This window comes from Ochotona curzoniae, unplaced genomic scaffold (assembly GCF_017591425.1).
Source record: "Ochotona curzoniae isolate NIBS_2020 unplaced genomic scaffold, NIBS_Ocur_1.0 contig_605, whole genome shotgun sequence".
In the NCBI taxonomy this organism is placed as follows: domain Eukaryota; kingdom Metazoa; phylum Chordata; class Mammalia; order Lagomorpha; family Ochotonidae; genus Ochotona; species Ochotona curzoniae.
This window is the reverse complement of record NW_024466491.1, coordinates 977,069-998,694: the sequence shown is the minus strand read 5'-3', so window position 1 is coordinate 998,694 and position 21,626 is coordinate 977,069. Positions and strand designations below refer to the sequence as shown.

Genomic DNA, 21,626 nt, shown 5'->3' with positions numbered 1-21,626 from the left:
CTCTTTGACACTATCAGTCAAATCAGGGATGAGAATTTTTGGAGTAAAAGTCTCCTTTTTGGGAATGACTTATATCTGAGAATGCAGATTGCACACTTGGTTTCCAGGGCAAGATTATACACTCGAAGGAAACCCAACTTAGTACTCACACACTACATTCTGGTACCAAAGTCTGTGCTGTTTGGGAGTAGGATAACATAGGAATGATGGACAAAGATCGGAGTTTCATCCCGCCCTAAGATTACATACATGGTATCCCACGCCAGAGTAATGAAACTTGAGTGCATGTTATCTGAAACACAAACAATTAAACTAAGAAGGAGAACATTGGATAGTGTCATAGGATGCTGTTTATCAAGAAGCTGTACCCTGAGGCTTGCGGACATCTCAATTCTGTACACTTAACCCTCACGAAGTTCAAAGAGCACGAGTGATGGCTATACTAACGAAGATTCCCGTCAACCATGTATGTGGTATGCATATATGATGCAAGGCCACACAGCCATCAAAAAAGACAATGAAATCTTACCGTTTTGCTTGAAATTTTGTGTAACACAAGAGTGTTATACATACCAACATAGTCCAGTCCAACAAAACAAATTTATGTCGTAGCTAGAATACATCAGGACCTGGCATGAGATCCTAGTGCCTGCACCATCACCTCGCATCCACTAGGATCCCATACAGGCACAAGTTCCTGTCCTGGATGTCCCAATTTCCACGCAGCTCCATATTTGTATCCTGAGAAAGCAGTAGAGGACAGCCCAAAGCCTTGGGACCCTGCAACTGTGTGGGAGACCCGAGAAGGCTCCTGGCTCCTGGCTCTTGGCTTTGGATGGGCTCAGGTCTGGCCGTTGCGGCCACTTGGAAGTGAAGCAGCTGATGGAAGATCTTTCTTTCTGTAGATCCTTCTTTCTATAAATGTGCGTTTCCAATGGGGGAAAAAAAAACTTTAAAAGGGTGGAAATCTGCTCCTATGGCATCTGGGATGGCCAAGGTGTACAAGGACCTGAAATAGATCCAGGGCCCAGAAATTGAGACTCAAACATAATGACGAGACATCAAACACACAAATGCATTACACCCCACATGATTAGGACAAGGCATGGAAGTAACAAAAGACAAGGGGATCAGGGTCATTCAGTAAAATGGCTTTAGATGTTCGTGTGCTGCAAGTCCTAGAAATGAGCTCACATTTCTTATGTTTATGCTGACATTAGGAGTATTGCTAACACACGGCTGATTTTTCAGTTACAAGGCGCTACTCAGTACAACAGACAAGAAGGGAGGCGTGTGCCACAAGCCAAATGGGAGTTTCCAAATAGTTCTGATTCAATGTTAGGAAGTGATTTGGGGAAAATGTCAGCGGGAGAGAATGGAGAAAGGTTAGGGAGGTCCTTGAATGGTACCGAGAGTTTGAAATCAACATAATGGGAAATCTAGGATAAAAGAGGAGACAATTGTGCTTTCGAAAGTGGATCCTGGGCCCAGCGCGATGGCGCAAGTGGTTAAGGTCCTCACCTTGCACGCCTGGGATCCCATGTGGGCGCCGGTTCTAATCCCGGCAGCCCCGCTTCCCATCCAACTCCCTGCCTGTGGCCCGGGAAAGCAGTCAAGGACAGCCCAAAGCCTTGGGACCCTGCACCTGCGTGGGAGACCTGGAAGAGGCTCCTGGCTTCGGATTGGCTCAGATCCAGCCGTTGTGGCCATTTGGGAAGTGAATCATCGGATGGAAGATCTTCCTCTCTGCCTCTCCTCTCTGTATATCCACCTTTCCAATAAAAATAAAATAAAATCTTTAAAAAAAAAAGAAAGAAAGAAAGTGGATCCTCTAGTAAGGGTTTCTGGCTCTGAAGTTTTGATTCTTGCAATCTTTGGCACTTCTGCAGCCCTAAGAGACCTGGTCTGTTGATGGCTTCCACCCAAAAGTTCCTTTCAGAGCCCTCTTGATGTCTTCATTCCTCAGACTGTAGATGAAGGGGTTCAGCATGGGGGTCACCACTGTGTACATCACCGAGGCTGTGGCTGTCGAGTGTGAATTGTGGGCAGCAGCTGAACTGAGGTACACGCCCAGTTCTGTGCCATAAAACAAGGAGACGACCGAGAGGTGAGAGGCACAGGTGGAAAAGGCTTTATACTTGCCCTGAGCTGAGGTGATGGCACGGATGGCAGAGACGATCTTAGAGTAAGAGTACAGGATCCCAGCCAGGGACCCACATCCCATCAGCACAGACGCACCATAGATCGTCAGGTCATTGAGAAAGGTGTCAGAACAGGCTCTGTGGACCACCTGGTCCAGCTCACAGAAGAAGTGTGGGATTTCTATGTCTGTGTAGAAAGACAGCCGTAAAAGCATTAAGCTGTGCAACAAGGCGTGCAGGAGACTAATGGTCCAGCAGACAAGAAGCAGCTGCACACAGAGCCGAGGGTTCATGATGACCGTGTAGTGCAGGGGGTGACAGATGGCCACAAAGCGGTCATAGGCCATCACAACCAGGAGGCAGTTGTCCAATCCAATGAAAAGAAGGAAGAAGAACATCTGTGTGATGCAGCCTGCATAGCTGATGGCTCTGCTCTGCATCTGGATGTTCACCAGCATCTTGGGGACGGTAGTGGAGGTGAAGCAGACGTCGACCAAGGACAGGTTGGAAAGGAAGAAGTACATGGGCGTGTGGAGGTGTGGGTCAGAGAGGATGGCCAGGACGATGAGCAGGTTCCCACTGACAGTGACCAGGTACATGGAGAGGAACAGCCCAAAGATGAGAGACTGCAGGGCTGGGTCCTTAGTGAATCCCAGGAGAAATAGTTTTGACAGATGGGTTTCATTTCCTGGTTCCATGTGATCAAAGTGACAACTAGAATGGAAACATAAAAACCTGATTGTGTTTTGCAAGTCACCATTCACACTGCTGATGTATAGAATCCACGCTGTGCTGTCATAACGTGATATCAGTATTCTGGGGCGGCTCTGACTCCGTTTCTGAGACTCTGTTCATTGAACCGTGTTTTCTTCTTCTCGCTGGCCAGATTTCATGTCCAGGCTCTGTCCTTCTGCCTGGGGAAGGTGCAGGGAGTGGGTTAGGAAATCTGGTTTTTGCTATCCATATGCGAGACCTGGACGGAACTCCCAACTGCAGGCTCTGGTCTGGAGCTGTTACTTACTGTCGCTGATACTTGGGAAAGTGAGCCAGCAGACAATATCTCTTCTCTCTCTCTCTCTCTCTCTCTCTCTCTCTCTCTCTCTCTCTCTCTCTCTCTCTCTTCCCCACCCCCCCACACTGACATTTGGGTGAATGAGCTAGTAGTCTCTCTCTCTCTCATTTTCAAAAAAAGTGAGAACAGAGCAGGTACGATCTTTTACAACAGAAAATATGCTGCCTTTTTTATCTGTATCCCTTGAGAGTTGCCACCCTGCCTTTCCCTTCTTTTTCATCCTTAACGCGCTGGCGTCCTAGTTCTGCCAGCACACCCACAGATTCCTTGCATTGTCTGCCGTGAGCTCTGAGTGACTGGTTGCAATGTTCGCTTCCGTGCTTTGGCACCACAAGCAAATACAGCGCATGCTGAATGAAGCTGACTCATACACACTCTAACTTTTTATGGGTCGTGGACTGGCCTGGCCACCTGGGGACTGCAGCTGAGTGTCCTCAGCTCCCTTTCTGAGACTTTCCTGCAGTGTCCACTGGGTTCTCAGACTCACCGGGATGGGCTTCCTGGAAGGAAGTGAGATTCGTGTCTGGGTGGCTGATGACAGAGACCGAGGTTGTTTCCTGGAAAGATAGTGGGGGGTGATAAAGGACTCAGAACCACCAGAGCATCTCACTCCACTTTCCAGCTGTGCGGTACACACTTTTAGAGACAGAGAAGCCAGGCGGTGTTCACAGCTCTCCACCTCTGCTTATCAGGTACATCTCTGTCATTGTGAGCCCTCCCCCGGGTACCCCATTTATCCTATGGGATCGCTGTTCCATGCAGAAAGGGATGTCCCTGCTGGTTCTGTGTTCCCCGGAGACGAAATTAGGAATAATGTGAAATGACGCCAGATTCTTCCTGCTTTGTGAATTCTGCTTCCCAGTGGGCACATCTCCCCTTGATGTTTATTTTTCTAAAGTTAACTGTTTCTCCAAGGTCTGTCTGCAAAGCATGGTCTTTGAGAAGAGGAAAAATCGCAGTGGCTTCTTGGTGCAGCCAAGAAGACGTCATTGGGATGTCCACCACTCACAGTGAAGTCCCTGGGGTTAAGTCCAGACCCTGGTTCTAATCCCGGGCCTACTGCGACACACGGTCAGAGGAAGCAGGTGATGGTTTGAGTGGCTGGGTCCCTGCCCCTCACCTGGCAGACCGACCGGGTTCTGGGCTCTTGCTTCCAGCTTTGCCCAATTTGGCCACTGCTGGCTTTGGGATTGAAACAGCACATGGAACATTTATCTTCCTTTCACATAGTCATTTAATTGATAATTCAATGCTTTAAAAAAAACCCTTTAATGAGAATAACAAGAAATAATAGGACTAATGAAAACATATCATTCAGTTCCTCAGCATTAGGTACTTGTCAGGTAGAGGAGATGCACTTATTTGTAGATTTTCATCTTTATCCTACAGTTTACTGGGAGGATGCAAGGTTTGGGTGTGGGTATGTGTCGGTCTCATGATCTGATCATTAACTTTTCCAGCACCCTAAACACTGATCATCCCTTCCACTTGGAATCTTTGGAATTCTCTCTCTTCTGGCTATCTGGAAATGCAGAGTTCATTGTTGACTGTGGTCAATCAACTGAACTGATTGACTGTAGTCAATCAACTGAACAGTAGACACTAGAACTTAGTCCTCATGTCCAGCTATGACTTCATGCCCATTGGCCAGCCTCTGCCCATCCTTCCCTCCAGCCAACTTTCCAGGCCCTTTGCTAACCACTGCTGTGCCGTCTCCTTGTATGAGACCCGCTTGATACGATTCTAGTCAGGAGTGAGATTCAGTGGACAGACAATAACAAGGAAAGCTTAGAATCAGACATGAAAGGGTCAGAGTGGATTCACTTATACCTCACTAGGTGGGACACAAAGATTAGTTACGCCTCACTGGGGTATTGGGGATTTCTCTGCACACCCCTCCAAAAAAATTTTTTCTGTACCTAAACTGATGACACATATCTTGCTAGAGTTATAAGCCAGTTCAGATCATCGAAAAATAACTAAGTTCAGCAAAATCATGCTTCAATACTATAAACAGCTAAATACTGAAATAAAAATAGACGAGACAGCTAAATAGTAGTCTATAGCCATTTTGAGGTGTATGGAATCTGGTTGAATATAATCCAAAAATTGAAATGCCTATGAAGAAGTCACAGGATGTAGTTAAGAACCTGCATTTTCCTATTAACATATTGTTAATCAATACCATGTCAATTAATGCCATAAGGTTGTAAATTGTTGATGATGTTATGTCGGGGCTTTTAATTGATTGGGATGATACTTTGCCGGCTTTACCTTCAGACCAGAGATGGTCTCACCAAGAAATCGTTGAACCCGCTAGGATAATAAGATGCTGGACTTTATGCTTGGTAAATACTTCCAATGAAAGAACCTCAACTGAATTTGAACTGTGCTAATGCAGCAAGGTGGAGAAATCCACCATGGGGAGAGGGTTCGGGGAGGGGTGGGGGGAATCCCAGTGCCCATAACACTGTGTCCCATAATGCAACGCAATTAATAAAATAAATAAATAAATAAATTTTTTTAATTAAAAAAAAAAGGAGTGAAAGTCAGGGGTTTTCCTTCTGTGTTGGCTCACTTCATTTATCACAAGGTCCCACACAGGCAGTTGATGACGTCTGGTGAGAGTTCTTTTTTAGGACTGAACAAAATTTTATTTCATTTACATCCAACATTTAGAAACCATTCATGCATTGATAGGTACATGAGGCTTGATTTCACAACTTGAGTACGATGTATAATGTTTCCACGGGCATGGAAAACACAAGGGTCTCTTAGAAATCCAAGCTTCATTTTCGTTGGACATATATCCCATAGAGATATTGCTTACTGGGCCAAATGTCAGATCGGTTTTATTTATATTTTCAAAAGAATCCCAGCTCTTCATTTCATTGACTTTTAAAACCCAGGTGTTTTGAAAAATTGAACTTGCATTATTTCTAACATATGGTCTACTCAATACTATGTCAATTAATTCCATGACACTGTATATTGTTGCTGATGTTGTGTTGGGGCTTTTAACTGACAGGGTCTTTACTCTGTTAGCTCTGCCCTCAGACCAGGGAGGGTCGCCCCAAGAGGCCACTGGGCTTGTGTGGACAATAGGATGCTGGACTCTATGCTGGGTATGTGCTTGCAACGAAGGAATCTCAACTGAACCTGAACTGTGGTTATACAGCAAGGTGGAGGAATCCACCATGGAGGGAGGGTAGTGGGAGGGGTGGGGGGAATCCCAATACCTATAAAACTGTTTCACTATGTTTCACTTATGTTACTAACAATAAAAAAAAATCTTTTTTAGTTTCAATGTTGCTTTCCCCTCTAATTTGAATGGTTTCTTTACTCCTGTTAAATTTGGGTTTGCTTTTTCTTCTGTTTCTAGTTTCTTGAGACGGATTACTGGATCACTTTCTTGATCCCTTTATACTTGATGTAGGCACCAGGAGCCGCGAGCTTTCCTCTTTATGTTGCTTTCTGGATCCCCTGCAGTGTGTAAACCTTCAAAATCAAATGTTGAATTTTCAGTCCTTCGTCCTCTGTGGAGTATTTGGTTTGAATGATGAGCGACCACTGACATGTGAATAATACTAAATATATATAAAGGGAGCAAATTTTGTATTTGTAGTTTTAAGTAAACAATGAAACTTCCCATGGTGCCCTTCGTTCCTCCCTCACTCTCAAAATCCCTCCAACTTGGCTTTCTTACTCCAGTGTGATTGTCACACTCAAAGTTGAGACTGGTGGTTCAGGTTAGAAGTTATTCCAGGAAAAAATAATTCTTCAGATCTTTCATGATTATGCAGAAGAGAATCACAGTGATAACCTGTGTTAACACAGGTATAACCAACAAGTATGCAAGTCCAGGTAGCCATGGGTGCTACCAATAAACACCAGATCCAATGCCAAACATAAGAAGCAGGGGATTCCTTGTCATGTCCTCCTTGCTGTTGGCATTGATCACTGTATCAGTAAGCAATTTCAGGGTAATGGGCCAACAAAAAACCAACAGTACAGGGACTTGAATCTCTGTGTCATAGGTGTGTAAGTCCAGAGAGAGCTTTAGGTCTGGCTCTGCCTGGCTCTGCCGGTGGGATTTGAAAGTAAACACGCTGAACACAACAGAAACCCTGTCTCCACCACACACCCAGGACTGGGTGATCCCAGGGACAAGATCAAGACCAGCTTCTCATCCCTAGATTTGGGGAGAGTGTACTAGGCTTGTAATACAGTATTAGGAGATTGTGTTTTCAGAGGCAAAAGCACCCACAGGAAATGAAATCATGAAGATTGGATGTGCCTAACTTTTATGCCGGCATCTTGGGAACAAGAATTCTTACAGGACTAAAGTTGCCTGATTATGCAGAACAGCGTCCCACGGGACAGCGATGTGTCCAAGAATTGAAATCCCAGAGGGAAATGTGCCTGATGAGCCAGGCATAAGGAGCTGTGTGCAGCTCTCCTGCCAGCCACCGCTGTCAGGAACCTTGGCTGTCTGGGGTTTGGCTGTGTCCAGCTCAGGGACAGACACTCATTCCCTTCCTGCTGCCTTGACTGGGGAAAGTGTTTCCGTCTCCATGTGGAAGCTCCTATGAAAGTGTTTGCATTTCCAGTTCAACACCTGCCTCTTTGAGACCCCTCCAGGTGAGTCTGAAAGTCCAGCAGAAGCTACAGGAAAAGCTCAGAAAACGACGGAGCAGAGCAACCACCTGGGGTCAGCTGAGAGCCACACTATATAGACCCGGGCCAAGAGGGGACAGGATGCAGGGAGAACCTGCTTGCCTGAGTCAGCCTCTCAGTAAAGTGCTTGTGCCTGAGGATGAAAAGGCAAGCATTGATGGAATTCAGCAGGGCAGGCTCACTGTGGACCAGGAGGTGTATGAGACCAGAGTCTATGGGAACAGGGAATGAGACAGGTCAAAGGGTAGAGGGGTTTCTGAGGACGTGTGCAATGAAGGGCTAGAGAAGCAGGGTGTTGGCTGTGGAAGGATGTCCAGGGACACGAGGGCAGGTCATTTTTATCTGTGAGATGGGCCTAAGTGAATATGCTCTGATGTTGATAAGAAAAATCCAAACCAAGGCAAACCCTACCTGCCGGAGCAGTTCCTGCGTCACACACACTGTAGGCTCTTCTCTCGTGTGGTTGGTTCACACAACCAAAACATCTAATGGGCAAAAACGGGCGCACTCATGAACTTCACCTTACATTTCTCAGAGGTGTTCAAAAAGTTTACGGAAAAATCAATATTACAGTGGATTTTTAAAAATTTTTCTTCTCTGTGAAAATTTGAGTCCATTTGCATTTTCTTAGATCTGAGGCTGAGGATATTCATGGGTTGGTGAGACACTGCCTGCACTGCAATTTTCTGGGTATGTACATGTCTGATTGGTGCTTGTGTTTCTGCTACTTGTTGGTGCTTCTGATCGAGTGATGGCATCTATTTCTAAAAGTTACATCACTTACGCCCCTTCACTCTGTAAGCACCCGTTATCATTTGACTGAATATCACGTTTGTATTTCATAAGCATGTTTGAATCCTGCTATCCATTCAAGATGTGAAATTATACTGTTAGACATTACTTCTTTTCACCATTTTATCTATTTTAAAATTTCAAGAAGTAGGAGGGCAGCATTGAGCAGGGGAACAATGGCAACATGTCACACTGCTCCTAAAACTGTGAATATCGAATACATTAGGTTCCATTTCTTTGTATAAAATGAAGCTCAAGGTTGTTTTTTTTAAAAAAGCTTAAAATTAAAAAAAATTAAAAATTAATTATAACTGTCCCACTAGGAGAAAAAAAAAAGCCTCGAAAAACCCACCTTCACTGCTGTGCAAAACACCCATCCCTCTCACACTGTTTTAAAAAGACTCTCTATGTCCAATGCACATAACCATGTACTGTCTATACAAATACATGAAAATAATCCTTCGCACAGCATGAGTTCTTGTCAAAGTCAGGAGGGTTTACCCACCGGAAGATCTGTGTCCTTCTACATGCTCACCGACATTCGTTTTCACTGTAAAGTCTAGGATTCAATCTTTTGAAACAAGTTTTTCATTCATTTGTGAAAATAAGAAAGAGTGACAGGAAAAGAGTGAGAGCCTCCATCTAGTTCGACAGTGAGGGCAGATAGGGTGGAACCAGGAGCCAGGAACTCCATCTGGGTCTCCCATACAGAGGACAGGGATCTAAGCACTGGGGTCAGCTTCTGCTGCCTTCCCAGGAGCCAGGAACTCCATCTGGGTCTCCCAGGTGCATGGCAAGGATGTATGGACCGGGGTCAGCTTCTGCTGCCTTCCCAGGAGCCAGGAACGCCATCTGGGTCTCCCATGTGCATGGCAAGGATGTATGGACTGGGGTCAGCTTCTGCTGCCTTGCCAGGAGCCAGGAACTCCATCTGGGTCTCCCAGGTGCATGGCAAGGATGTATGGACTGGGCTCAGCTTCTGCTGCCTTCCCAGGTGCATCCCCAGAGCTGCATCTGCAGCAGAGCAGCTGGGACTCAAAGTACAGCTGTGATGAGGGACGCCAGCCTTGTCAGAGGCACTTAGCTTGTCACAGACATAACAATATGTGAGGGGCAGACCCACTCTGTTTCTCCAGATAGACAACTGTGCCAGACCTTATGAAATATTTTAACTTTGTTATCTAAATTGCAATACTGTTTTTGCTATGGAATCAGCATCCTGTGATGTGTTGCATAACTTGTCTTTGCTTACACTTAGTCTTCAAGTCTGCACGGCTAGGGAGGTTTGTTTCTCAGGGCTGCTCACACACTGCTGAAACGGAACCTGGAACATGCTGAGTGGTCAATATTCATTCTCAAGTGCGTGAAGGAATCTCATTGTAGCTTCAGTGTGCACAGCCTCATGAGGAAGTGGCACATATTGGAGAGGGATTCCTTACACTGAGAGTTGGCGAAATTCTGGAGGGACCCAGGCTGATATGAAAAACACACATGGTGGTGTTTCTGCAGGGTGACTAGCACTCATTTCTGTCCTGTTTTCTGTCCTTTGGTAGTCACATTGGCCAATGGAACCAAGAAACCATACATGGCTTGTGGAATTCCTTCTCTTGGGATTCTCAGAGGACCCAGCAGTGAAACCTATTATATTCGGGCTGTTCCTCTCCATGTACCTGGTCACTGTCACTGGGAACCTGCTCATCATCCTGGCCATCCTCTCTGACCCACACCTCCACACGCCCATGTACTTCTTCCTCGCCAACCTGTCCTTCTCTGACATCTGCTTCACCTCCACCACCGTCCCCAAGATGCTGGTGAACATCCAGATGAAGAGCCAAGCCATCAGCTATGCAGGCTGCATCACACAGATGTTCTTCTTCATAATCTTTGGAGCATTAGATGACTTTCTTCTGGCCGTGATGGCCTATGACCGTTATGTGGCCATCTGTCACCCCCTGCACTACACGGTCATCATGAATCCCCAGCTCTGTGTGCAGCTCCTTCTGTTGTGCTGGACCATCAGTGTCCTGGATGGCTTGTTAAACAGCTTACTGGTGCTGAGGCTGAGCTTCTGCACACACATGGAAATCCACCACTTCTTCTGCGAGTTGAATCAGGTGGTCCACAGAGCCTGTTCTGACACCTTTCTCAATGACCTTATGATGGATTTTGAAGCTGTACTTTTTGGGGGTGCTCCCTTGTCTGGAATCCTGTACTCTTACTCCAAGATCGCCTCCTCCATCCGTGCCATCTCGTCAGCTCAGGGCAAGTATAAAGCCTTTTCCACCTGTGCCTCTCACCTCTTGACCATCTCCCTATTTTATGGCACAAGCATAAGTGTGTACCTCAGTGCCAGTGCTGCCCCAAGTTCAGCCTCAACTGCAGCAGCCTCGGTGATGTACACAGTGGTGACCCCCATGCTGAACCCCTTCATCTACAGCCTGAGGAACACAGACATGAAGAGGGCTCTGAAAAGACTGTTGTTCCATAAATGATAGTGGAACCCACAGTGCTGGTCTCAGCAGTGTCAGTGACTTTATGGCTCAACTCAGGGTCAGACACCAGGATGCATTTATCAGAGGAGGAAGCAGAGCTCACTTAGTCTGGTCACTGTCTTTTTTTAAATGCTTGAGTCCTCTGAGTACACTGCAGATGACCCACCCATTGCAATCGCACTGTGTGTTGTCTGTTAGGTCGATACTTGTCACTTATTTTAACTTATCGTTAAGACTATGGTTGAAAGTTTAAATAACATGATTGTAGAAAAAAAGGAAGGAAAGGACAATTTAGGAAGGGAAAATGACTAATTTCTTAGAATTTTATTTAGGGAATACATTAAGCCTGTTCACTCTATATCCATAAAACGTTTGAAAATAAAATTCTAAAAAAAATCATAAGAAAATCCCCATCCATTTGTTAAACTCCTGTAATTCAATGTTGCTGTCCTTGGTGCTGGAATAGAAATTTTGGCAAACACTTGTGTCTTCATTGGAGTTCTGAGACATCTTCCTACTCCTGGTATGATGGTAAGTTATCAGAAACATGTCCTTGTGGTGATTTTTGGCATGTGGCTTCTGTTGCATAGGCAACTATTATAGTGCTGGGAGAAAAGCAGCTGGTAGTGGGCATTCTGGGCCTGGTTAATGCCATCTGTTAACTATCCCACTAAGCCAGAAGGGTTAATTATTCTTTTTTGTCTTGCTTTTTAAAATAGTAAATGGAGAAGTGGGGGAACTCGAGGCTAGGGTATGCCACCATGGCTCCAGGCAGGGGGCTGCAGAAGGAGGCATGGGTGTATATTGGATGGGGAGTGGCTGAGGGCATGTTGGACAGGAAAGAATGACTTCTGGGCTCTTCCACAGCCTGGGTCACTGCGCCTGCAGGAAGACAGCTAACTGGAAGGGTTTAGATTGGGAATACGGAGTACATGCAACTGTCTGTGAGTGACAGAGCAAGGATGGGCCACGTGAGAATGGGCCTCAGCACCCACCACGATGCCAAAGAACTGAATTTGAGGGCTAGATTCTCTAAGAGAGATGTGTGCTTGCTTCTGTGGGACCACAGCCCAAGCTGGTTTACATGGAGAGCTGGGGATGGTGTCAGGCCAAGGCAAGGTAGACAACAAAACTCAAATGACAAGAATCCAACTGAGGTCCTGGTCCATAGCCTAGTGGCTAAAGTCCTCACATCGCACACGCCAGAATCATTTGCATCTCTTTAAATGTTATCCTATATATGTAATGGGCCTGGTGCAGGGGCCTAGTGGCTAAAGTTCTGACTTTGCAGGCACCATATGTGATGCCATATGGGTACCAGTTCTAATCCCAGCAGCCATGCTTGAATCCAGCTCCCTGCTTGTGGCCTGGGAAAGCAGTGGAGGACAGCCCAAAGCCTTGGGACCCTGCACCCACATGGGAGACCTGGAGGAGGTTCCTGGCTCCTGGTGTTGGATTGGCTCAGCTCTGACCATTGCAGTCACTTGGGAAATAAATCATCGGACAGAAGATCTTCCTCTCTGCCTCTCCTCCTCTGCGTATATCTGACCTTCCAATAAGAATTAATAAAACTTTTTAAATATAGTATCCAATATAAGTATTGAGAAGCTTATAACTCTAATTAGTTTGAAATATGGAATAAATTATTGTAAGCTGAATTTTAAAATAGGAAGCACAATATATTACTCACACATTAGTGCACCACTAACCATTATATTCAACAAATAACAAATTAGAGAAATCAGTTTCCCAGGAGTAGAAACAACAATCAAATCTCAAGAAGCTCTTTCCATTCCTACATAATTTTTGTGTGCAATATTAAGTATGACATACTAGGAGAAACACATGATAATTGTCTTTGGGGAACTGGCTTGTCTCACTAAGCAAAACATTGTAAAGTGAGGAACTAAATGGCAGCTATTTGCCATTGCCGCAGAGCAGGAGAAAGAGAGGGAGGATTCACTTGAGTCCATCATGGTCTCTTGGGAAACACCTGCAAGAACACGGCGCTGTGTCATGGCCAGAGTCCCTCAGGGCCAGCAGGTGCTTAGAGGCCAGGGAGCTGCCTAATGAGCAGGTGCCGGGAACTGTAAGGAGCTCCTCTGCTGTGGTCCCTCAGACTGTGCAACCTCGGGCTAGAAGCAGCCTGCTTGTGGCATTTGGGGTCCTGAGTCTGGCTCAGGGACCAGAGCTTCCCTCCTTCCCTCTGCTGTGCCTGGAACAGAGCTTCAGTGTGCAGCATCCAGCATCCAGGGAGGAATGTGGGCATCCATACAGACACTTTAGTCATAAAGTTCCCAGGCAGGTGAGCCTGGCAGACATAGCAGGAGGGGTCCCAGGCTGTGGACACAGACAGCTTTCCCTGTGGTTAACTTAGAACTGAACTACCCTAGTTAACGAACACCTTAGCTAGCTCTGGAGTTGCTGAGTGCTATGCTGGCCTATTGAATACACTTGTCAGTGATTATATAGGGCGGGAAAACGTTGGCTCTCATAGAGCAAAGGTGATTGCAGATGAAGACATGGCGGCGATTAATGACCAATCCTGCTAGAAAAAAAAAATGAGAGGGTTCAACTGCCTAGCATAGATGTAGCCAACTTGGCAGCACTGGAAGATTAGGGGGAGTCGAGGAGGAATTTTGTGTGTGGAGGGACATGTGGTGGAGTCAGAACCCCTGTCTTGTCTCACATGACTCCTTGTTATCCTAAGAATGCAGTAACTAGAACTCGAACAAACCCGCTTGAGAGTCGTTCCGTCATCTGTGAGTTGGATACGCTTAAGGCTTTCTGTTCACTTGCATTTTCTTCTGCAATTTCAGCACACTCGTGGCGTGCTGTCAGGTGAGACATTTTTGATCTTGTCTTTTTTTTTTTTTCAGATTTTTGTTTTTTAATGGAAAGTCTAATTTACCTAGTGGAAAGCCACCGAGAAGAATCTTCTGTCCAGTGTTTCACTCCCAAGGTAGACGCGATGGGCCAGAGCTGAACTGATCCAAAGTCAGGAGCCAAGGAGCTTCTTCAGCGTCTCCCGCCCGGGCGCAGGGTCTCAAGGCTTTGGGTCATCCTCCACTGCTTTCTCAGGTCACTAGCAGGGAGCTGCATGGGAAGTGGAGCAGCCGGGACTTGAACCAGTGCCCATATGGGATCTCGGGGCATGCATGTCATGCACTTTAGCCACTAGTCTAGCACACCAGATCCTGCTCTTGTCTTTTTTTATCTCCTTACCTACAAAGATTGACCATTAAAACAGCTGTTTTTCTCCCAAGGACTCCTTTGATGTGTACTTGGAGTATAGTTCAGTGAGATGAAAAACAGGTTTCAAAGGTGAGTCTCTTATGCTACAACACGGCTGCTCCGCGAGACTCCTAATACCTACGGGAGGTCATCAGAATGGGGACAACACTCTATTTTGCAAAAATGAACGCACAAAGAGAAGTGTGTCTGTTTTTGTGATTTTAGATTCAGAGTGTGAAGAACTGCTTAATTAGTGATCCATTTGGGACTGACCTAAATAGGAACTGAACATCTCAAAAGGTGAGAGCTACATTCTGAACGGGAAACCATGAGGTTTAGATGTCGACTCTGCTGGTTCCATGTATTGATTCAGGTTTAAGTCCTTCTTCCTGCTAGTGACATGCACCACGTGAAACTGAGCAACCAAACTCAGCTGTCAGAATTCCTTCTCCTGGGATTCTCAGAGGACCCAGCACTGCAGCCTCTCATCTTTGAGTTATTCCTCTCCATGTACCTGGTCACTGTCACTGGGAATCTGCTCATCGTCCTGGCCATCCTCTCTGATCCACACCTCCACACGCCCATGTACTTCTTCCTCGCCAACCTGTCCTTGGTGGACATCTGCTTCACCTCCACCAACATCCCCAAGATGCTGGTGAACATCCAGATGCAGAGCAGAGCCATCAGCTATGCAGGCTGCATCACACAGATGTTCTTCTCCATAATCTTTGCAGGATTAGATGACTTTCTTCTGGCCGTGATGGCCTATGACCGGTTTGTGGCCATCTGCCACCCCCTGCACTACACGGTCATCATGAATCCCCAACTCTGTGTGCAGCTCGTTGTGATGTGCTGGACCATCAATGTCCTGGATGGCATTTTACACAGCTTACTGGTGCTGAGGCTGAGCTTCTGCACACACGTGGAAATCCCCCACTTTTTCTGTGAGTTGAATCAGGTGGTCCACCGAGCCTGTTCTGACACCTTACTCAATGACCTCATGATGAATTTTGCAGCTGTGTTGCTATTGATTGGTCCCCTGTCTGGAATCCTGTACTCTTACTCTAAGATCGTCTCCTCCATCCGTGCCATCTCGTCAGCTCAGGGCAAGTATAAAGCCTTTTCCACCTGTGCCTCTCACCTCTCTGCCATCTCCCTATTTTATGGCACAAGCATAGGCGTGTACCTCAGTGCCAGTGCTGCCCCAAGTTCAGCCTCAACTGCAACAGCCTCGGTGATGTACACAGTGGTGACCCCCATGCTGAACCCCTTCATCTACAGCCTGAGGAACACAGACATGAAGAGGGCTCTGAAAAGACTGTTGTTCCATAAACGACAGTTTAACCCACAGTGTTGGGGCTGAGCAGTGTCAGTGACTTCATGTTTCCACTCAGGGTCAGACACTGGGATGCATTTATCAGAGGAGGAAGCAAAGCTTTCTTATTCTGTTCCCTGGATAGATTTCTTTCCTTTTTTTTAGTTATTAATCCCTCTGTGTGCGCTGCAAATAAAAGAACCGTTTCGTCGCTCTGCTCTTATCTCTGAGAGCACACACAGTTTCTTTCTGATTTCGCCTTTTTTCCTCACACTTAGTTTCAGCATTTTTTTGGTAGAAATAGAAGGAGGTCTCAAAAATCATGGAGAAATGGAAGTGAGTGAGGAGGCAGTATGTGCTAAGCAGCTTCTAATTCCATGTGTATTTTTTTATTGTTAATCACATTGTATTATGTGATACAGTTTTATAGGCACTGGGATTTCCCCCTACCCCTCCCACAACCCTACCCCATGGTGGATTCCTCCACCTTGCTGCATACTCACAGTTGAAGTTCAATTGGGATTCATTCATTGCAAGCATATACCTAGCATAGAGTTCAGCATCTTATTGTCCAGATAAGTTCAGCGGTTTCTAGGGGAGACCTTCTCTGGTCTGAAGGTAGAGCTAACAGAGTAAAGTCCCTGTCGGTTAAAAGGCCCAACAAAACATCAGCAACAATATACAACGTTATGGAATTAATTGACATAGTATTGAGTAAACAATATGTTAAAAGTAATGCAAGTTCAATGTTTCACAACACATGGATTGAGACAGTATCAATGACAGGATCAAAAACAAATAAACCAACAAACAAATAAAATTACTGGTTATATTAAGGCAAACACGTGGCAGTGTATAGACTACTTTTTACATTTCATGGTTAAAATTTTTTTGTATTCCTTTTTAACTACCGCCTACATTTGTCTTTTTATGCTTTGGGTAATTTCAGTATGCATAATGCTCTCCCGTTGCGCCAAATTTATTGCAAAAAGATAAGACTTCATTCTTTTCATTGCTGGATGGTATTCCATTGCATAGGTACCCCAGATGACTATTCATGAAATGTTGATTAGCATAACAATTGCACATCTCCTTAAACTGCACGGGGTTCCAAGTGTGCAGAGATGAAATCAACATTTCTCGTGATATCATTTCATGTCAAATAACATCCTGTGGCACTATGGAATGTTCCCCTTCTTGGCTTAGTAGGCTATTTTTCAGATGCCATGCATGTAACAACCATTACAGTAGAAGGACCAGATGTTCTATTCCAGCCACATCAAGGCGACCCCTATTTTATGCTTTTCTTATATGTGTTGGCTATTACAAAATGCACACGCAAAAAAACCCCACAATGCATCAGAGTGAAACTCACATGCTGTGATTGGATTATTTTATTGCCCCTTGTCTATACTCCTGTTCAGCAGTAACCTTTCTATTTTACATATTTGAAATCACGTTACTGGAAGCAATTAAAGAAGGAAAGGAATGAAGGGCAGGAAAGTATGACAATGGCATTAAAATTTTATTTATGAAGTACCTGAAACCTGTTCTGTTTATCTCCCTAAAATTTTTAAATATAAAATTTTTAAAGGTCATAGGACCATTCATATCCATTTCTTAAACTCGTGCAATACAATGTTACTCTCCTGGGTGCTGGGAAAGAGATTTTGTGAAAACGCCTGTCTCTTCATTGGAGTTTTGAGAATTACTCCTCCTCCTAGTACGATGGCAGATTATCAGAAACCTGTCTTTGTTGTAATTCTTCCAACGAGGCTTCTGGAAGGAAGACTCAGTTTATGGTTGCTTACAAAAGCTTTCAGAAGACACTTCAAAGTGCTTAATAAGATTTAAAATACCCATGCAAAAAAAAAAATGCAATGAAAGTTCATTGTAACGGAGGTGCAATAGATAAGGAATTCATTGACATACATTTCCACATAACCAAAAGAATGTTGCTCACACATCAGATCTCTAGAAAGCCTGTGCTGTTTCTGAGCCCAGTATTAGAACCTCTATGACAGTATGACTCAGCAGGTTCAGCTGGTGTTGGTGACGCCATGATGCCACATGGAAGCAGCTGTCTGAGTCCCAGATGCTCCACTTCTAATCCATTCCTGGATAATGCATCTGGGAAGGTTGCAGATGGGTGTGGATTCCTATGACCCAGGTGGGAGACCAGGATGAAGTTTCCTGGCTCCTGGCTTCAGATCGGCTCAGCTCCAGCCATTGCGGCCATTTGGGGAGTGAATCATCAGACGGAAGATCTTCCTCTTTGTCTGTCCTCCTCTCTGTCTATCTGACTTTCCATTACAAATAAATAAATCTTTAAAATAAAAACAAATAAATAAATAAAAGCTCTTTGGATCATGTTTCTTCCAAATTCAGAGCACCTGAGTTGGACACACTACGGGAGGCAGCAACTGAGAGGTCATGGCTTCATGCCACTCACATGAGAGACCTTGATTCAGATCCCAACTCCCAACTTGAGCTCATGGCCAAGGAGTGGCCCAGTTGGTCAGAGCTGCCTGTCGTCCTGTCTCTCAAATGAACAAAACCTAACATTCTCTGGTGATTCCATCTGTCAATGGGAAGGTCATCTCTGGCTCTCATGTCATAAGGAGTCTATCTGTGGAAATACAACGTCCATTGCACACAACAGTCTACATGGGCATTCGGTCACCAAAGACTGCCTGACAACACTGTGTCCGTTGGCAGGAGACACTGTAAAGACGGAGCTGAATATGAACAAAGTTTAATAGAGTCATGTGCCAATGTCGGCTGTAAGACAAATGAGTGTGCTGAGATGCCAGAAAGATGAGTTAAAAGGGAAATAAGAAATAAGCTTATTTTTGAATCCATATCTAGTTTCCTATATTTAACACCAAATTCTGTCTATTTGCTGAAGATCTCTATGTGAGCATGGGTTTCAGATTTCTTAAAAAGACCTGCGTACGTGACAGCCTAATGACTAAAGTCCTCGACTTGCGTGTGCTGGGATAAACACTGTCTCCCGTACGGGATCCTGGTGATGTGACCAGGAAAAAGCAGTAGATTTTGACCATACACCTGGGACACTGCACCGATGTGAGACAACTGGAAGAGTCCTGTGGCTCCTGAGTTTTGGGTTTGGATTCGCTCAGACCTGGCCATTATGGCTACATGGGGAGTGAACCAGTGGATGGAAGATCTTTCTCCCTATCTCTCCTTCTCTCTGTATATATGCATTTCCGATATAAATAAAGTAGCTCTTTAAAAAAAAAAAACAACTATGTCTGCATTCAAAATGGAGCGAGGGTGTACTTCCATCCACTGGTACATTATCCAATGGCTACACAGGCTGTGGCTTGTCCAAGATGAAGCCAGGGGCCTGGAATGACATCCAAGACACCCATGTGTATGTGGATGGCAGGAGCATCCTCTGTTGCTTGCCCACGTGTGTTAGCAGGGAACTAAATGAGAACCGGGCAATTGGGCCTCTAAGCAAAACTCTGCTAAACTGGCATCATTCAGCAGAGACTTCATCCTTTCTTGGTAAGGATTTATTTAGTTTTATTGGAAAAGCAGGTCGGATTTACAAACAGCGAACCCTTCCAGAGATGTGTTGGTCTATACCGGGAGCCAGGAGCTTCTTCCGAGTCTCTGACACAGAAGTAGCACCCCAAGGCTTTGAGCCGTCCTCTGCCGCTTTCCAAGGCCACAGGCAGGGAGCTGGATGGGAAGTGGACCAGCCTGGACATGAACTGATGGCCGTACGGAAGCTGGATGAGTTCAAGGTGAGAATTTAGCAATCGTGTCAGGCTCAATCTTACCGGGTTTGTTTGTTAGTTCGTTTGTTCATTTGTTTGTTTATTGGTAACCTTATGAGACAGAAAGAAAGCCAAGATACTTTGACGTTAACTTGGGAAAGATTTTTTTTACTATTTTTTTTTTATTTATTGCATTCAATTTTATAACAACGTTTCATGGGCTTTGATGTTCCCCCTTCCCCTCCCCGTGTCCTCCCCCCGTGGTGGATTGCTCCACCTTATTGCAGTATTACAGTTCAAATCTAGTCTTGTTTCTTTCAATGCAAGCCTGTGCCTTGCCTAGTGTCCAGTATCTTATTGCCCAGCTGAATTCAACAGTTTCTTGGGGAGACCAACTGTGGTCTGGAGACACAGCTGGCAGATTATCCTTCCGACCAATTAAATGCCATAACAGAACATCAACGACAGTTTCCGACATGATGGGGTTAATTAACAATGTAATACTACATTTCACAGGTACCCTTTTACAAACTGACAGCATTTCAACTTAAATTAAGGCAAACATGTGGTATCTGACCTTTGGGGATTGACTCATTTCAGCTTGGGAAAGATTTTGAAAAGTGGGAAATGACCAGGGTTAAAAGAGTGAAACTCCAAGAGAACGGAAAACTTCAGGAAGGAAGCAGCCCACGTGCAGCTGTGGAAATGAGTGAAGCTGCAGGAAAGAAGCAGACGGGGAGGCGAAGTTGTGCTTGCACTTTTGTAAGCCCTGAGTTTTGCAGGCCTGATTAACGGGTAGGACTTGAAAATGGTCGCTGGAAGACTTCCCTCAGATGTGTTTTCACAGCCCTCTGGATATCGTTATTCCTGAGACTGTAGATGAAGGGGTTCAGCATGGGGGTCACCACGGTGTACATCACCGAGGCCATGGCTGTCGAGTGTGAACTGTGTGCAGCAGCAGAACTGAGGTACACACCCAGTGTTGTGCCATAGAATAAGGAGACGACAGAGAGGTGAGAGGCGCAGGTGGAAAAGGCTTTATACTTGCCCTGAGCTGACGAGATGGCACGGATGGAGGAGACGATCTTAGAGTAAGAGTACAGGATCCCAGCCACAGGGCCACCCCCTAACAGCACAGCTGCGAAATATACCATAAGGTCATTGAGAAAGGTGTCAGAACAGGCTCTGTGGACCACCTGATTCAACTCGCAGAAGAAGTGGGGGATGTCCACGTGTGTGCAGAAGCTCAGCCTCAGCACCAGTAAGCTGTTTAACAAGCCATCCAGGACACTGATGACCCAGCACATCACAACGAGCTGCACACAGAGTTGGGGATTCATGATGACCGTGTAGTGCAGGGGGTGGCAGATGGCCACAAACCGGTCATAGGCCATCACGGCCAGAAGAAAGTTGTCCAGCGCTACAAAAATTATGAAGAAGAACATCTGTGTGATGCAGCCTGCGTAGCTGATGGTTCTGCTGTGCATCTGGATGTTCACCAGCATCTTGGGGACGGTGGTGGAGGTGAAGCAGACATCCACCAAGGCCAGGTTGGCGAGGAAGAAGTACATGGGCGTGTGGAGGTGTGGATCAGAGAGGATGGCCAGGATGATGAGCAGGTTCCCAGTGACAGTGACCAGGTACATGGAGAGAAATAACTCAAAGATGAGAGGCTGCAGTGCCGGGTCCTCTGAAAGTCCCAGGAGAAGGAATTCCACAACCAATGTATGGTTACTAATTTCCATGGTGTTGATGTTTCTGCCAAGCGAGAGAGAATGGGAGAGAGGTGAGCGCTAGTTACCCTGCAGAAACACCATCATGTGTGTTTTTCAGATCAGTCTGGATGCCCCCAGAATGCCTCTGTTCTCTGGTGTAGAATTCCTCTCCGATGAGCCTCACTTCCTCAGGAGGCTGTGCACCCTGTAGCTACAATGAGATTCCTTCATGCACTTGAGAATGAATGTTGACCACTCATCGTGTTCCAGGTTCCGTTTCAACAGTGTGTGAGCAGCGCTGAGAACCAAACCTCCCTAACAGTGAAGACTGAATGTAAGCAAAGACAAATCATATAACACATGGCAGGATGCTCAGCTATGCTGGGAAGGGAAAGAATCAGGAATAAGAGGTACAATGGGTACGTCTGGTTGAACTTTC

The 21,626-nt window shown here is 45.6% G+C and overlaps 4 protein-coding genes across 4 annotated transcripts; 2 read left to right on the top strand and 2 right to left on the bottom strand.

The window, feature by feature from the left end:
• Window positions 1-1,891: 1,891 nt before the first annotated feature.
• Window positions 1,892-2,839, bottom strand: LOC121162949 (olfactory receptor 7A17-like). The gene has a single exon (XM_040990173.1). The coding sequence runs from the start codon at window positions 2,837-2,839 to the stop codon at window positions 1,892-1,894; it is 948 nt and encodes a 315-aa protein (XP_040846107.1).
• A 7,408-nt stretch (window positions 2,840-10,247) lies between these two features.
• LOC121162948 (olfactory receptor 7A10-like) lies at window positions 10,248-11,174 on the top strand. The gene has a single exon (XM_040990172.1). It carries the CDS (start codon window positions 10,248-10,250, stop codon window positions 11,172-11,174), a length of 927 nt encoding a protein of 308 aa, XP_040846106.1.
• A 3,634-nt stretch (window positions 11,175-14,808) lies between these two features.
• On the top strand, window positions 14,809-15,771 carry LOC121162947 (olfactory receptor 7A10-like). Its single transcript, XM_040990171.1, has one exon. It carries the CDS (start codon window positions 14,809-14,811, stop codon window positions 15,769-15,771), a length of 963 nt encoding a protein of 320 aa, XP_040846105.1.
• A 4,489-nt stretch (window positions 15,772-20,260) lies between these two features.
• Window positions 20,261-21,217, bottom strand: LOC121162946 (olfactory receptor 7A10-like). Its single transcript, XM_040990170.1, has one exon. The coding sequence runs from the start codon at window positions 21,215-21,217 to the stop codon at window positions 20,261-20,263; it is 957 nt and encodes a 318-aa protein (XP_040846104.1).
• Between the last annotated feature and the right edge of the window lie 409 nt (window positions 21,218-21,626).

What these genes read in the sequence shown, in the direction of transcription:
- LOC121162949 (XM_040990173.1), bottom strand. Translation starts at nt 2,839, where the DNA reads ATGGAACCAGGAAATGAAACCCATCTGTCAAAACTATTTCTCCTGGGA.
- LOC121162948 (XM_040990172.1), top strand. Translation starts at nt 10,248, where the DNA reads ATGGAACCAAGAAACCATACATGGCTTGTGGAATTCCTTCTCTTGGGA.
- LOC121162947 (XM_040990171.1), top strand. Translation starts at nt 14,809, where the DNA reads ATGCACCACGTGAAACTGAGCAACCAAACTCAGCTGTCAGAATTCCTT.
- LOC121162946 (XM_040990170.1), bottom strand. Translation starts at nt 21,217, where the DNA reads ATGGAAATTAGTAACCATACATTGGTTGTGGAATTCCTTCTCCTGGGA.